This window comes from Tachyglossus aculeatus, chromosome 5 (genome assembly GCF_015852505.1).
Source record: "Tachyglossus aculeatus isolate mTacAcu1 chromosome 5, mTacAcu1.pri, whole genome shotgun sequence".
NCBI lineage: Eukaryota > Metazoa > Chordata > Mammalia > Monotremata > Tachyglossidae > Tachyglossus > Tachyglossus aculeatus.
Window position 1 is genome coordinate 89591360 of NC_052070.1, and position 14965 is coordinate 89606324.

At 44.8% G+C, this 14965-nt stretch overlaps 1 protein-coding gene across 3 annotated transcripts in view; it reads right to left on the reverse strand.

The window, feature by feature from the left end:
• Nucleotides 1-14965, reverse strand: part of LRRK1 (leucine rich repeat kinase 1) — a 145639-nt gene that overhangs the window by 21161 nt on the left and 109513 nt on the right. For all 3 annotated transcript variants that reach the window (XM_038746353.1, XM_038746352.1, XM_038746350.1), the window contains 2 exons: nucleotides 11428-11677; nucleotides 849-1015 (listed from right to left, as the gene is read on the reverse strand). In XM_038746353.1, the coding sequence (XP_038602281.1) occupies nucleotides 849-1015; nucleotides 11428-11677 (417 nt within the window). The remainder of the gene's footprint in view (nucleotides 1-848; nucleotides 1016-11427; nucleotides 11678-14965) is intronic.

The window sequence follows — 14965 nt, forward strand, 5'->3', positions numbered from 1 at the left end:
ATGACGTGGGCCGGGGGTCGACGGCCGGACAGGCGAGAACGAGGCACGGTGAGGAGATTAGCAGCAGAGGAGCAGAGGGTGCGGGCTGGGCTGTAGAAAGAGAGAAGGGAGGTGAGGTAGGAGGGGGCGAGGTGATGGAGAGCCTTGAAGCCAAGGGTGAGGAGTTTCTGCCTGATGCGTAGGTTGATTGGTAGCCACTGGAGATTTTTGAGGACGGGAGTAACATGCCCAGAGCATTTCTGGACAAAGACAATCCGGGTAGCGGCGTGAAGTATGGATTGAAGAGGGGAGAGACAGGAGGATGGGAGGTCGGAGAGAAGGCTGATACAGAAATCCAGACGGCTCTATCCACTATGCCACACTACTTCTCTACTTGTCTGCTGTGTGACCTTGGGCAAGTCACTTAACTTCTCTGTACGTCAGTTTCTTCATCTGCAAAATGTGGATTCAATACCTGTTCTCCCTCCTACTTAGGCTGTGAGCCTCATGTGGGATGGGGATTAGGTCCAGAACTGACTGACTTGAATCTATTCCAGCGCTTAGAATAGTGCTTGACACATAATAAACTCTTAACAAATACCATAAAAACAAAAATAAAAACCTTTTAGGTCTCATCCAGCCTGCTGGGGCCTGGAACCCAGCCCTGAATCCTACCAATACACCTACTGTTTTTTGCTCCCCAAGCAACAGCCAGGCCAAACGGCCTCTCCTCCCCAGTCCTGACACTCTCCCTTCTATTCAAGCATGTGTTTGTTCACCCACTGGGAGGATTTGTAGGCAACACAAAGCTTTCAGCAAGAAGAGCAGATTTTGGAAGGGAAAGGATACCAAACAAGGATTCTATTTACCTCCTGTGGCCTTAGCAGCATTCTTGAATTTTTTTATCTGAAATCTCTTCACAGCTACTGGTTTCCCTTGGTATCGTGCCTGATATATAACGGTGCCACTTCCACCTTGGCCCAGAATATTGTTTTCATTTTCTCTATATTCCAGCTTGCTATTTTCCAAAAACAGCCTGCAAGAAAAATAATGCACCAATTAAGCCAAGAACCGTCCCTCGAATGTTTCTGCAGGCCCCTTTGAACAGCCCTTGGCTAGCTTTCCTCCACCCAAGGAAAGGGCATGTAGCAGGGAGCAGTGGTGGGGAGGGGAGGGAGTGTACAGGTTGTGATGAATGGCGAGTCACTGCCTGATCATTTGCTGTTCATGGGTTTTCCTGGAGGCAGGAGAGTCCACTGATCCATTCTCCTACAGCTAAATTCCACAACATGCCCTCATCTGAGAGAAAACAGGCAAATTAGGGTGACAGGTGCAACTCTCAGAAAGGGCCAAAAGGATTCCCCTAGAATAAGGCCCCATCAATTGAGTTAAGCTCCAGAGATTGACATCATCATCAGTATTTACTGAGCCCTTACCGTGTGCAGAGCCCTGCACTAAGCACTTGGGAGAGTACAACAGAACAGAGGCAGTAGATGCAATCCCTGCCCATAGTGAGCTTAAGGCTAGAGGAGGAGACAGACATTAATATACATAATTTATAATAAATAATTTATATATATATACAGACGTGCTGTGGGATTGAGGGCGGGGTGAATATCAATTTCATTCATTCAGTCAGTCATATTTATTGAGCGCTTACTGTGTGCAGAGCACTGTACTAAGTGCTTGGGAAGTACAAGTTGGCAACATATAGAGATGGTCCCTACCCAACAGCGGGCTCACAGTCTAGAAGGGGGAGACAGACAACAAAATATATTAACAAAATAAAATAAATAGAATAGTAAATATGTATAAGTAAAATAAATAGAGTAATACATCTGTTCAAACATATATACAGGTGCTGTGGGGAGGGGAAGGAGGTAGGGTGGGGGGATGGGGAGAGGATATTCGATCAATGCCATTTACTGAGAGCTTACTATATGCAGAGCCCTGTACTAGGCGCTTGGTAGAGTACAACACAACAGAATTGGTAGACACAGTCCCTGCCAACAAGAAGTTTACCGTCTGGAGAGGCGGACAGACATTAATATAAATCAATTACAGATATGTACATAAGTGTTGTTGGGCTGATCGTGGGGTGAATATCAAGTGCTTAAAGGGTCAACACACATGTACATGGGTGATGCAGAAGGGAACGGGAATTAGGTGGGATGTGGGCTTAGTCTGGAAAGACTTCTTGGAAGGAGATGTGATTGTAATAAGGCTTTGAAGGTGGGGAAAGCGATGGTCTGTTGGATATGAAGGGGAAGGGAGCGAGAGGTCGGAGGTGGGAAAGACGGCATAGAGGTTCGGTGAGTAGGTTGGCATTAGAGAGAAGCGTGCAGGCTGGCTTGTACTATTCCATGTCTAGTCTCAATCCAGTCCTAAATTGACCCCACTGATGGATGGGGGAAACGCCTCTCTGCCAACCTCTCTGACAAACAGCGTGGCCTAGTGGATAGAAGGTGGGCCTGAGAAGGACAAATACCCAAAGGTCACACATCCAAGTGCATAGATGAAGCGGAAGGGAGAGGGGAGGCATGGAAAAGAGTCCATGAAATAACAACTCTGGATCCTCAAATCCAGACTCTCTCTCCAAGGAATGCTCAAGTCTCCAACACCCTCCCATTTGTTTACATAGGCTTTACTGCCTATTTTACTGGTAGTTGCCTAAGTAGCAAAGTGTGGGCTGAACATTTCTCACTGATATAACCAACTAACCTAGAGTTACTCTTAGGAAGCAATTCATCATTCTCCATTCTTCTCAGGGGCAGGTTTTATAGCCACCCAGACTTCAAAGGGATCCAATGCCAGTCAAATAAACTTTTAAAATATTTCCCTCACCAAGGCCCTGGAGCAGACATGCTGGTGCTGGTACCCTAAATGCCCATGAACAACTACTGAGAAGCAGCATGGCCTAATGGATAGAGGATTGCCTGGGACTCAGAAGGACTTCGGTTCCAATCTCTGCTCTGTCACTTGTCTGCCATATGACCTTGGGTATGTCACTTCTCTCTGCCTCAGTTATCTCATCTGTAAAATGGGGATTAAGACTGTGAACCCATGTGGGACATGGACTGTGTCCAACCTGATTACTCTGCATCTTCCCGAGGGTTTAGGACAGTGCCTGGCACATAGTAAGTGCTTAATAAATACTATAATTACTGTAAAGGTTAGTTCTTCCACAAAACATCTGTTTTCACTACACATTTTGAATAGAATGGTGTTGGGAATTAGCAAACATTCTTTTGACACTGCATCAATCAATTAATCAATCAACGTTATTTATTGAGCACTTACTGGGTACAGAGCACTGTACTAAGCTCTTTGGAGAGTACAATGCACCAGATGTGGTTTCCTGCCCACAAGGAAATTAGTCTAAATGGGGAGAGACATTGATACAGATTAATAAATTACCAATATGTACATAAGTGGAGTGGGGGTTGAGGATGGGGGTGAATATCGAGTGCTCTAAGGGCACAGATTCATTCATTCAATCATATTTACTGAGCACTTACTGTGTGCACAGCACTGTACTAAGCGCTTGGGAAGTACAAGCTCTCAACATTCTCTGCTACTCTCCCATCTTTCCCAGCAGTTTCCTCAGAGGAGCTCTCCTCCCTCCTCTCAAGTGCTACTCCGTCCACCTGTGCTTCTGACCCCATTCCCTCTCATCTCATGAAATCTCTCGCTCTGTCCCTTCTCCCCTCCTTAACTTCCATCTTCAACCGCTCACTCGCCACCGGTTCCTTCCCCTCTGCCTTCAAACATGCCCATGTCTCTCCCATCCTAAAAAAACCCTCTCTTGACCCCACCTCACCTTCTAGTTATTGCCCCATCTCCCTCCTACCATTCCTTTCCAAACTCCTTGAACAAGTCAGCTACATGTGCTGCCTCGAATTCCTCAACACCACCTCTCTCCTCGACCCCCTCCAGTCTGGCTTCCGTCCCCTACATTCCACGGAAACTGCCCTCCCAAAGGTCACCAATGACCTCCTGCTTGTCAAATCCAACAGCTCATACTCCATCCTAATCCTCCTCGACCTCTCAGCTGCCTTCGACACTGTGGACCACCCCCTTCTCCTCAACACGCTATCCAGCTTTGGCTTCACAGACTCTGTCCTCTCCTGGTTCTCCTCTTTTCTCTCCGGTCGTTCATTCTCAGTCTCTTTTGCAGGCTCCTCCTCCCCCTCCCATCCCCTTACGGTGGGGATTCCCCAAGGTTCAGTTCTTGGTCCCCTTCTGTTCTCGATCTACACTCACTCCCTTGGTGACCTCATTCGCTCCCACGGCTTCAACTATCATCTCTATGCTGATGACACCCAGATCTACATCTCTGCCCCTGCTCTCTCCCCGTCCCTCCAGGCTCGCATCTCCTCCTGCCCTCAGGACATCTCCATCTGGATGTCTGCCCGCCCCCTAAAACTCAACATGTCCAAGACTGAACTCTTTGTCTTCCCTCCCAAACCCTGCCATCTCCCTGACTTTCCCATCACTGTTGATGGCACTACCATCCTTCCCGTCTCACAAGCCTGCAAACTTGGTGTCATCCTCGACTCCGCTCTCTCATTCACCCCTCACATCCAAGCCGTCACCAAAACTTGCCGGTCTCAGCTCCTTAACATTGCCAAGATCCGCCCTTTCCCTCCATCCAAACCGCTACCCTGCTCATTCAAGCTCTCATCTTACCCATCTGGACTACTGCATCAGCCTCCTCTCTGATCTCCCATCCTCGTGTCTCTCCCCACTTCAATCCATACTTCATGCCGCTGCCCGGATTGTCTTTGTCCAGAAACGCTCTGGGCATGTTACTCCCCTCCTCAAAAATCTCCAGTGGCTACCAATCTGTGCATCAGGCAGAAACTCCTCACCCTCGGCTTCAAGGCTCTCCATCACCTCGCCCCCTCCTACCTCACCTCCCTTACCCAAGAACGAGGTACGGTGAGGAGATTAGCGGCAGAGGAGCGGAGGGTGCGGGCTGGGCTGGAGAAGGAGAGAAGGGAGGTGAGGTAGGAGGGGGCGAGGTGATGGAGAGCCTTGAAGCCCAGGGTGAGGAGTTTCTGCCTGATGCGCAGATTGACTGGTAGCCACTGGAGATTTTTGAGGAGGGGAGTAACATGCCCAGAGCGTTTCTGGACAAAGACAATCCGGGCAGCAGCATGAAGTATGGATTGAAGTGGGTAGAGACACGAGGATGGGAGATCAGAGAGAAGGCTGATGCCGTCGACCCCCAGCTCACGTCAACCCCCTGGCCTGGAATGCCCTCCCTCCCAACATCCGCCAAGCTAGCTCTCTTCCTCCCTTCAAGGCCGTACTGAGAGCTCATCTCCTCCAGGAGGCCTTCCCAGACTGAGCCCCCTCCTTCCTCTCCCCCTCGTCCCCGTCTCCATCCCCACCATCTTACCTCCTTCCCTTCCCCACAGCACCTGTATATATGTATATATGTTTGTACATATTTATTACTCTATTTATTTATTTTACTTGTACATATCTATTCTATTTATTTTATTTTGTTAATATGTTTGGTTTTGTTCTCTGTCTCCCCCTTCTAGACTGTGAGCCCACTGTTGGGTAGGGACTGCCAACTTGTACTTCCCAAGTGCTTAGTACAGTGCTCTGCACACAGTAAGCGCTCAATAAATACGATTGATTACAAGTTGGCAACATATAGAGATGGTCGGTCCCCACCCAACAATGGGTTCACAGTCTAGAAGGGGGAGACAGACAACTAAAAAACCATGTAGACAGGTGTCAAAACCGCCAGAATAAATAGAACTATAGCTATATGCACATCATTAACAAAATAGAGTAGTAAATATGTACAAGCAAAATAAATAGAGTAATAAATCTGTACAAATATATACAAGTGCTGTGGGGAGGGGAAGGAGGTAGGGCAGGCCGGGGGGATGGGGAGGAGAGGAAAAAGGGGGCTCAGTCTGGGAAGGCCTATCCAAGTGCACAAGTGACAGAGAGGGGAGAAGGAGTCTAGAAAAGAGAGCTTAATTGGGGAAGGCCTCTTGGAGGAGATCTGACCTTAATAAGGCTTTGAAGGTGGGGAAAGTGGTGGTCTGGCATATACGGAGGGGAAGGGAGTTGCAGCATAGAAAGTGGGAAAGGGTTTGATGGTGGGCTAGATGAGAGTGAGGCACAGTAAGCAAGCTTGTACTAGAGGAGCAAAGTGTGCGGGCTGTAGTAGCAATCAGTGAGATAAGGCAGGAAGTGGGGGTGAGCTGATTAAGTGATTAAAACCTGATGCTAAGGGGTTTCTGACTGATGTGAGGTGGATGGCCAACCACTGGAGGTTCTTGAGGAGTGGAGAAATGTGGATTGAAAGTTATTATAGACAAATGATTGGGCAGCAGAGTAAAGTATGAGGAGAGACAGAAGGTAGGCAGAGACAGTAAACAAGGCAGGGCAGGATAAGGACTTGGATCAGTGTAGTAGCAGTTTAGATGAAGAGGAAAGGGTGATGCTGGGAAAGTAGAACCGACAGGATTTGGTGACAGATTTGAATATGGGGGTTCAATGAGAGAGATGAGTCAAGGATAATGTCAAGGTAACGGACTTGTGAGATAGGAAGGACAGTGGTTTTGTCTACAGTGATATGAAAGACAGGGTTTGGGTGGTAAGATGAGGAGTTCTGCTTAGGACATGTGTTTGAGGTGTCGGTGGGACATCCAGATAGAGATGTCTTGAAGGCAGTAGGAAATGTGAAACTGCAGAAAAGGAGAGAGTTCAGGGCGGAGGTAAATTTGGAAATAATCTGCATAAAGATAATAGCTGAAGCCATGGTAGCAAATGAGTTCTCAAAGTGAGTGGGTGTAGATGGAGAACTGTTTGAAGTCTGGGCAACTGAGCCTTGTGGAACCCCCACTGTCAAAAGATGAGAGGCAGATGATGACCTGCAAAAGAGACTGAGAAGGAGCAGTCAAAGAGATAGGAGGAGAACCAGGAGAGGACAGTGTCAGTGATGCCTGGATGCAAGAAGATGCAATATTGGAAGAAATGGTTGTAGTCATACACATGGCATCAGTCAAGGTGCATATAATGCAGAGCTCTTCAAGAACAATAACCCGAGAACCAAAATCCAGACTGTTAAATCTCCTCGTGGAACTGCCAAACTGTGTCTCAGACTGGGGCACTTGATAATTTTGCTTTCTGACCTCAGTCTTTGGGGCCTCAAAAAACTCCTCAGAGATACAGTTTATCATTCTTTTTGTTTTTTTTTTATGGTATTAGCTAAGCACTATGTGCCAGGCACTGAACTAAGCCCTATTTTATAGCTAAGGTAACAGGCACAGAGAAGTTAAGTCACTTGCCCAAGGTCACACAGCAGAATCATGGCAGAGTTGGGATTAAACCCAGATCCTTTTGACTCCCAGGCCTGTGTTCTATCCCCTAGGCCATGCTGCTTCTCTGTATTTCAATACATACCCTTGAGAAGGGAATATAGATGAAAATGCAGCTCTCGAATTCATAATCAAAGAGTCAAAGAGGATGGTTCAGTGACTGCCTAATTCAAACCTTGGGACTGGACCAACTTTAGGCAGCAAACTCACTCCGGGATCAGAGAGCACTTGTTTGATCGGCAGCATGGCCTAGTGGATAGAGCACGAGTCTGGGAGTCAGAAGGTCATGGGTTCTAATCCTGCTGCCACTTGTCTGCTGTGTGACCTTGGGTAAGTCACTTCAGTTCTCTGTGCCTTGGTTCTCTCATCTGTAAAATGGGGATTAAGACTGTGAGCCCTATGTGGCACAGGGACTATGTCCCACTCATTTGTCTTGCATCTACCCCAGCACTTAGAACAATGCCTGGCACATAGTAAGCGCTTAACAAATACTATTATTATTATCAGATTGTCACCACTGCCAAAGGGATGTGTGTGAAACCCACTTCCACTCCTGGGGAGATTTTTCAAGAAATACACTCATGAGAGTGACCTAAATTTTCCACCACTGTGCCAATATTTCTCACAACTATATTTGGCTGGGCAAAAATCTGTGAGAGGAATGGATAATAGCAGGATATCCACACAGCTGCTGGATGGTGAACCAAAATTTGCATCTTTATTCACCCTTCCCTCAGCCCCACAGCACTTATGCACCTATTTGTAATTTATTTATATTAATGTCTGAATCCCCCTCTACACTGTAAGCTCATTGTGGGCGGGGAATGAGCTTTATTGTATTTTCCTAGGTACTTAGAAAAGTGCTCTGCACACAGTAATGCTCAATAAATATGACTGATTGAAATTGGGTAAACTCATTCATGGATGGAGAAGAGATGTTTTAAAATCATAATGAGGCACAGTTTTAGATGTGGCATAGCACTTGTCTTTTGGAGAACAATTGTACCTGGAGGCCCAGTTTGGTGGGTGACAATAAAGAGAAGGCTTGCTCTTCAAGTGCAGGGATTTTGGGGGAACAGCAGGAGGAGAGGAAATAGAAATGAAAAGAGAGACAGGTCCGACAATGGCAATAGTTTTAGACGGGACTGTTTTGACTTCAACAAAGTGTAAACTACAATCTCAGTCACCCACACTTGCATAGCCTGTCACTCCCACTTGTTTAATCTTTGAATATGAAAGACAGCATTCTCTTTCTGGTTTACATTCAAAAATATGCTATCTAAATAACCTCCACTGCATAATCACCTACCCTTATTTTTAAGGAGGAAATAAGATTATTTTTCTCAGCAGCCATAGCACACATTGAAGTAGAAAGAGGTTACTGAGATGTGCAAACTCCAGGGGAGAAAGAGGAGGGAGGAAAGGTTTAATTCGCTGAGTGCCTATTCTATGCAGCTCCTGGGAGAGTGAAATTAAAAAAAAAGTCACAGTCTCAAGTTCCTTCTTACCTTTCTCTTTCTTCTCCCCTACTTTCCTCCGTTTTTCCACTCTCTTTATTCCTAGATTTAATTCCCCAAGTAACTGCCCTTCCCTGCTTTTGGGGTTGTAAAAATTATGCCCCAAAGTGTGCTATTATGTGAGTAAATATGGTACCTTGTCAACTCCGAAGACAAAACTGATAAAAGGTTTATTGTTTTTTTTTTAAAAAAAAGCTTTGGAGTGAATTTGGCCTAAAGTGAAATACTTTTTTCTTAAATAGATGGTTTAATTTAGGGGGAACCAAGTCACAGGCGGTATCTGCATGGGGACAGGTGTATTTTTGGAAAGGAATTTTCAAGTGGAAAATTCTGCTTTTGATCCTGTTCATCCTGGGACACACCTCACTGCTGGCGCCAAGATAGTGTGAGAGGGAAAAGTGCCATGGGGGGCAAGAGGAAAGTTTCCAGAACTACTACATACCAATAGACTTGCCTCAGAGTGTGCCCTGGGGCTCTCGGGCAGGAGGACCACGCCTGTTGGCAGGCCTTTTCAGTCCCTAGATGCATTATGGCACAGTGGATAGAAAACGGGCCTGGGAGTCATAAGGTCATGGGTGCTAATCCCAACTCCGCCACTTGTCAGTTGTGTAACCTTGGGCAAGTCACTTCACTTCTCTGTGCCCCAGTTACCTCATCTGTAAAATGGGGACTGAGACTGAGTCCCCTGTGGGACAGTGATCATGTCTAACTCGATTTGCTTGTAACCACCCCAGCGCTTAGTATATCTCCTGGCACTATAGTAAACACATAACAAATATCACAATTATTATTATTATTATTGTTATTATAACTGCTGCACTCTGAAGCACCTGGAGGCGACAGACAGACTGTAGTGAGGAGGCACTGATAGCACTAAGGAACTCTGGACACCTTTTTCCAATCCCTCCATTTTCATTTAAAGAAATTATCCTAACCATTAAAAAAATGGAACTAACAGTGTAGTACTTCTGCACATTGCTGGTGAACTTCACAAATTTTTCTTTTTTGAAACTGAGGAGGTGACGACACATGAATTTATCATGACTCAAGGAACATGAAACCTAACGCACCATATACCTAGTGGCATCATAAGGGCACCCAAGAAATGGGCAGAACTTATATAGCTACTGGGCCTTAAAAATGAAAATCCCAGACACAGAAATGCCTGTTGTCATATCAGTATCAGCTGGGGGACAGACCGGCTGAAATCTAGACAAATGGGCACCACAGCCAGCAGTGAGGTGAAGGGATCAGGTGAAGAGGCTTTTGATTGAGTCAATTACAGGCCAGCCAGACATATGTGATGCTAAATCTTGCTGGTAAAATCCCTACCCAAATGACCCTAAACTTACTGCCTCCAAAACCGAACTGCAAGAGAAAATAATGGTAGTAAATCTCCCCCAGCCCCTGCATAATGAGGCGGATCTTATTAGGGTCATTAAAAAACCTGGATTCTGCACATTTTTTTCAAACTGACCTTAGTTTTGCCCCTGTGCAGATGCAGCCATGGATTTTAATTTCTGGGGGTCAAAGCTGATTACTTTTTTTTTCCCTTTCCAGAGGAATATGGATTCAGTGACCATTTCCTATTAGATGGCCACAAGACCATTTCTATTTTCTCCAGACATTTCTTCTCAGTTCTATCCTTGGATGAGTAGTAAAATTTGAGAAAAGAATATCAAATGTTTGCCTTAAGACAAAAGTTAGCAGAGGCTTTGATATTAAAAGGAAAATTTGACATTTTTCTGAACTAGTCTCATTTCAGAGTTTCTGCTGGAGACAGGTTCTCATTTATTTTTAATTTCTTCCGCAAGCACGGAGAAAAAATTGAAGTGAGTGCAAGCTCAGCAGAAAATAACCTTCAGATTGTTTACCAGAAAGGAAAGGCAATTTACCCAGACCCTAATGTGTAACTTTAAAAGGCAATCAATTCAGCAGAGACAACCACCCCAGGTGCGGCTGTCAAGAAACAATAATCATAACCAAAAAAATGAATCCTTTCAGTAGGCAGTTAATGGAAATCTCCAAATGCTTTTTATCATACTCTGTCAGGATAAATGACTGGAATTGCCCCATGTAAAGACAGAGAAGCTCGACTGCATTGGCTGGGTCAGTGAAGAAAAGAACTGGCACAGACTGAGAATTGGGAGGTATCACCTCTGATTCCACTTTGGAGATCCCTTGGCAGGATTAGTTTGAGCCTGAGTAAGAAGAAATGGAACTTGGACTTGGATTGCACTTGGATTTGGGACTGGCACCCTTTACTCACCTCACCCTCAGCCCCATAGCACTTATGCGCATACCCTTAATTTATTTATATTACTGCTTGTCTACCTCTCTAGACTGTAAGTTCCTTGTGGTCAGGGAACTGTCTACCAACTCTGTTATATTCTCCCAAGGGCTTAGTAAGACCGCTGAGGGCAGGGAATGTGTCTGTTTACTGCTATACTGTATTCTCCCAAGCACTTACTACAGTGGCTGTCCACAGTAATTGCTCAAAAAATATGAATAAGTAAATGCTCAATAAGTACAACTGGTTGATTGGACCACTGATAGGCATTTTCCAATGGGACTCACAATACCTTGCAGGAAAATCAGTCATAAATAGCTCTGGGACCAACTCTTGCAAAGGAACTGGGTCATCGGGGTGTTTGGGACAGGTGATGTAATCTTGCTCTATAGCAGTCAGGACACAGTCCTCCATATCAAAATACTGCACATCTTCCATCTTCTCAGTAGAGTCAGCTTGCTGGGCTCTTGAAGTCTCACAGACGGGGCACGGGACATACTGCTCCATGAGCAGAGTTCCATCACTCTCAGTAGCTGTAAGGGCTGAAAAGGCACAGGTCATAGTTAGCAGGGAGAGCTGTAGAAACAAGCAGTCAGGATGGATAGATGCAGTGTTGTCTATATACTAATCCCATGAGGCAATTGGGTCCAGCCTGTTATTCAGATGGGCAACTCTCCGATCCTTCTACAGTGTGCTAGAAGAATCCAAAATGGCAAAGGCATAGAGGGCTTCCCCATCTAGGCTCCCATTTCCTCTTCTCCCACTCCCTTCTGCATCACCTTTGCACTTGGATCTGTACTCTTTATTCACTGTCCCTCAGCCCAACAGCACTTATGTAAATATCTGTAATTTATTTAAATTAATGTCTGTCTCCCCATTTAGACTGTAAGCTCAGGGTGGGCAGGGAATGAGTCTGTTTATTATTATATTGTACTCTCCCAAATGTTTAGTATGGTGCTCTGCACATAGTAAGTGTGCAATACGACTGACAATGAAAGTGCTTGGTACAGTGTGCTGCACAGAGTAAGCACTCAAAAAACGATTGATTGACTGAGAGACCTAACTAATCAATATTTTTTTAAACCTCCAATTCTCACCATTTCAAGTTGGGCTGTTAAGTAAGGTGATTTACAGGAAGCTAAGCTCTGGGTTAACACTTCAAGCTCACAATTTATGTGTCAAATACAAATAGCCTGTACATTTTTTTAAGCCAAATTTTTCCGGTAACTCACAAAAATAGATACTTAACAATTTCTTTCCAAAATCGCCTAAAGACAAGACCATTGGGCATCTGAGCATTTTTTCACCTTCAAATTAAATGTTTGTTGAAAATTGTCAATCAATCAATCATGTTTATTGAGCACATAATGTGTGCAGAGCACTCTACTAAGAGCTTGGGAAAGTATGGTTATTAGTACACATGATGTCTTCCTCAACGAGCCAGATACTAAAACAATTTACAGATAGGAGAATGACGGGGAAGTAGAAATGAATGTGAGTTAGTGCTTAAGTGATAGGATGTGTTCAGATACATACAGAAATGGTATAAGTGGTGATGAGTACATGGTTGCATGGGTGACACAGACATTAAATGACATGTGATTATGACCCGACTGTGAGAGAAAACAAGACCTAGCCCTCAAAAGCTTTTCCTGACATTCTGGTGACTCATACCACATATATATCCATTTGAGGAAATTTCAGTTACAAAATTAGCTAAAAGGATGCTGCAGCCAAGCCATTTTAATGAACATAATCAAAATGTTGTTAGTAAATACTTAATTAGGTCCAGTGAGATGGGACCGGCATGAAAAATGGTTTTGAAAAAAAGGAAAAACTTCATGAAAGATACTAAGCAAGCTTTACCTCAAATTCATTTAAATGTACTTCAGACTGATGCTGCCATAACTCTGCCCTATTCTGCTACTTCTCCTTCATCAACTCTTTGTTGACAAAATCTAAACCATCAGGCACAAGTTCCTCCAAATCTCCCACCTCACCCCCACAATCTCTCACTTTTCAAAAACACTTGCACCCACTCTTCTTCTTTCCCTGATCACCATCTTTAACCAGCCACCCTCTGATGGCTCCTTCCCCTCTACCTTCAAAGACGCCCACATCCACTCTAAAATAAAACCCTTCTCTAGATCCCACTGCACCATCCTGCTGTTGCACCACTCCCATTCCTGATCAAACTTCTCAAAATCGGTTGTATACACTCACCGCCTCCCATTCCTCCCCTCCAAACCCCATTAGACTCTTTACAATCTGGTTTTCACTCTAGACTGTAAGCTCGTTGTGGGCAGGGAATGTGTCTGTTATATTTTTATACTGTTCTCTCCCAAGCACTTAGTATAGTGCTCTGCACACAATAAGCACTCAATAAATACAACTAGTGCAGTATAAAGATGCAAAAACAGAAATAAAACATGGCTTTTTAGTTATAGATAAGTGGGTTTATATAAAGAAAATTCATCTTTGAAACATCAGCACAAGTTCTCATTGTTTTCCAAATTGCCAGATTTCTCAGATATAAAAACAATTTCTTTCAGCCATCCTGAGATGATTTAGTCCTTATTATTTGTGTGCCATTCATACATACTTCAGAGACCGAGAATGACTGGTCAAAGAGATAGGAGAACCAGGAGATGACCATGTCAGTGAAGCCAAGGTTGGATAATATTTCCAGGAGAAGGGGATGGTTGGTCAACAGTGTGGAAGGCAGCTAAGAGATCTAGAAGGAATAGGATGAAAGAAAGGCCATTGGAATTGGCAAGAAGAAGATCATTGGTGACATTTGAGGAGGCAGTTTTTGTGGAATGAACAGGATGGAAGCTAGATTATAGGGGGTCTAAGAGAGGAAGTGGAGACAGTGGGTGTAAACAACTCACTCGAGTTTGGAGAGGAATAGTAGGAGGGACATGGGGAGTAACTGGAGGGAGCTGTGGGGTCGAAGGCTTTTTTAGGATTGGGGGGGACAGGAGCAGTTTTGAAAATGAGGGGAAAAAGCCACTGGAGAATAAACAGTTGAAGATGGTGGATAGAGAAGGAAGAATGGGGTGGGGGTGGTAAGTTCTTCGATAAGGTGCAATGGGATGGGGTCAGAATGCAGATGGAGGGGGTGGATTTTGAAAGGAGGGAAGAGAATGATTACTACTATTAATAATCATATTTTTTGAGCACTTACTATGTGCAAAGCACACAGCACTAAGTGCTTGGGAGAGTACAATATATCAAACACATTCCCGGCCCACAACAAGCTAACAGTCTAGAGGGGGAGACAGATATTAATATAAATAAATAGATAAATAAATACATTACAGATATATCACATTATACATACATATATATAAGTATATATACAGTTATATATAGATATATACATATGTGCCATGGGGAAGGGAGAGAGGATGAATGAAGGAGCAAGTATGAGTGGTTCAGAAGGGAGTGGGAGTGTCAGGGAAGGCTTCATGGAGGAGATGTGCCTTCAATAAGGCTTTGAAGTGAGGGAGGGCAATAATCTGTCTGATATAAGGAGGGAGGGCGCTCCAGGCCGTAGGTTGGATGAGGGCGAGAGTTGGCAACGAGATAGATGAGATCCAGGTACAGTGTAAAGGTTAGCACCAGAGGAACCAAGTGTGTGGGCTGGGTTGTAGAAGGAGAGTAATGAGGTGAGGTAGGAGGGGCCAAAGTGGTTAAATGCTTTAAAGCCAGTGGTGAGGAGTTTTTGCTTTACACGGAGGTGGATGGGCATCCACTGGAGTTTCCTGAGGAGTGGGGAAACAGTCTGAACGTTTTTGGATGAAAATGATTCGGGCAGCAGAACAGAG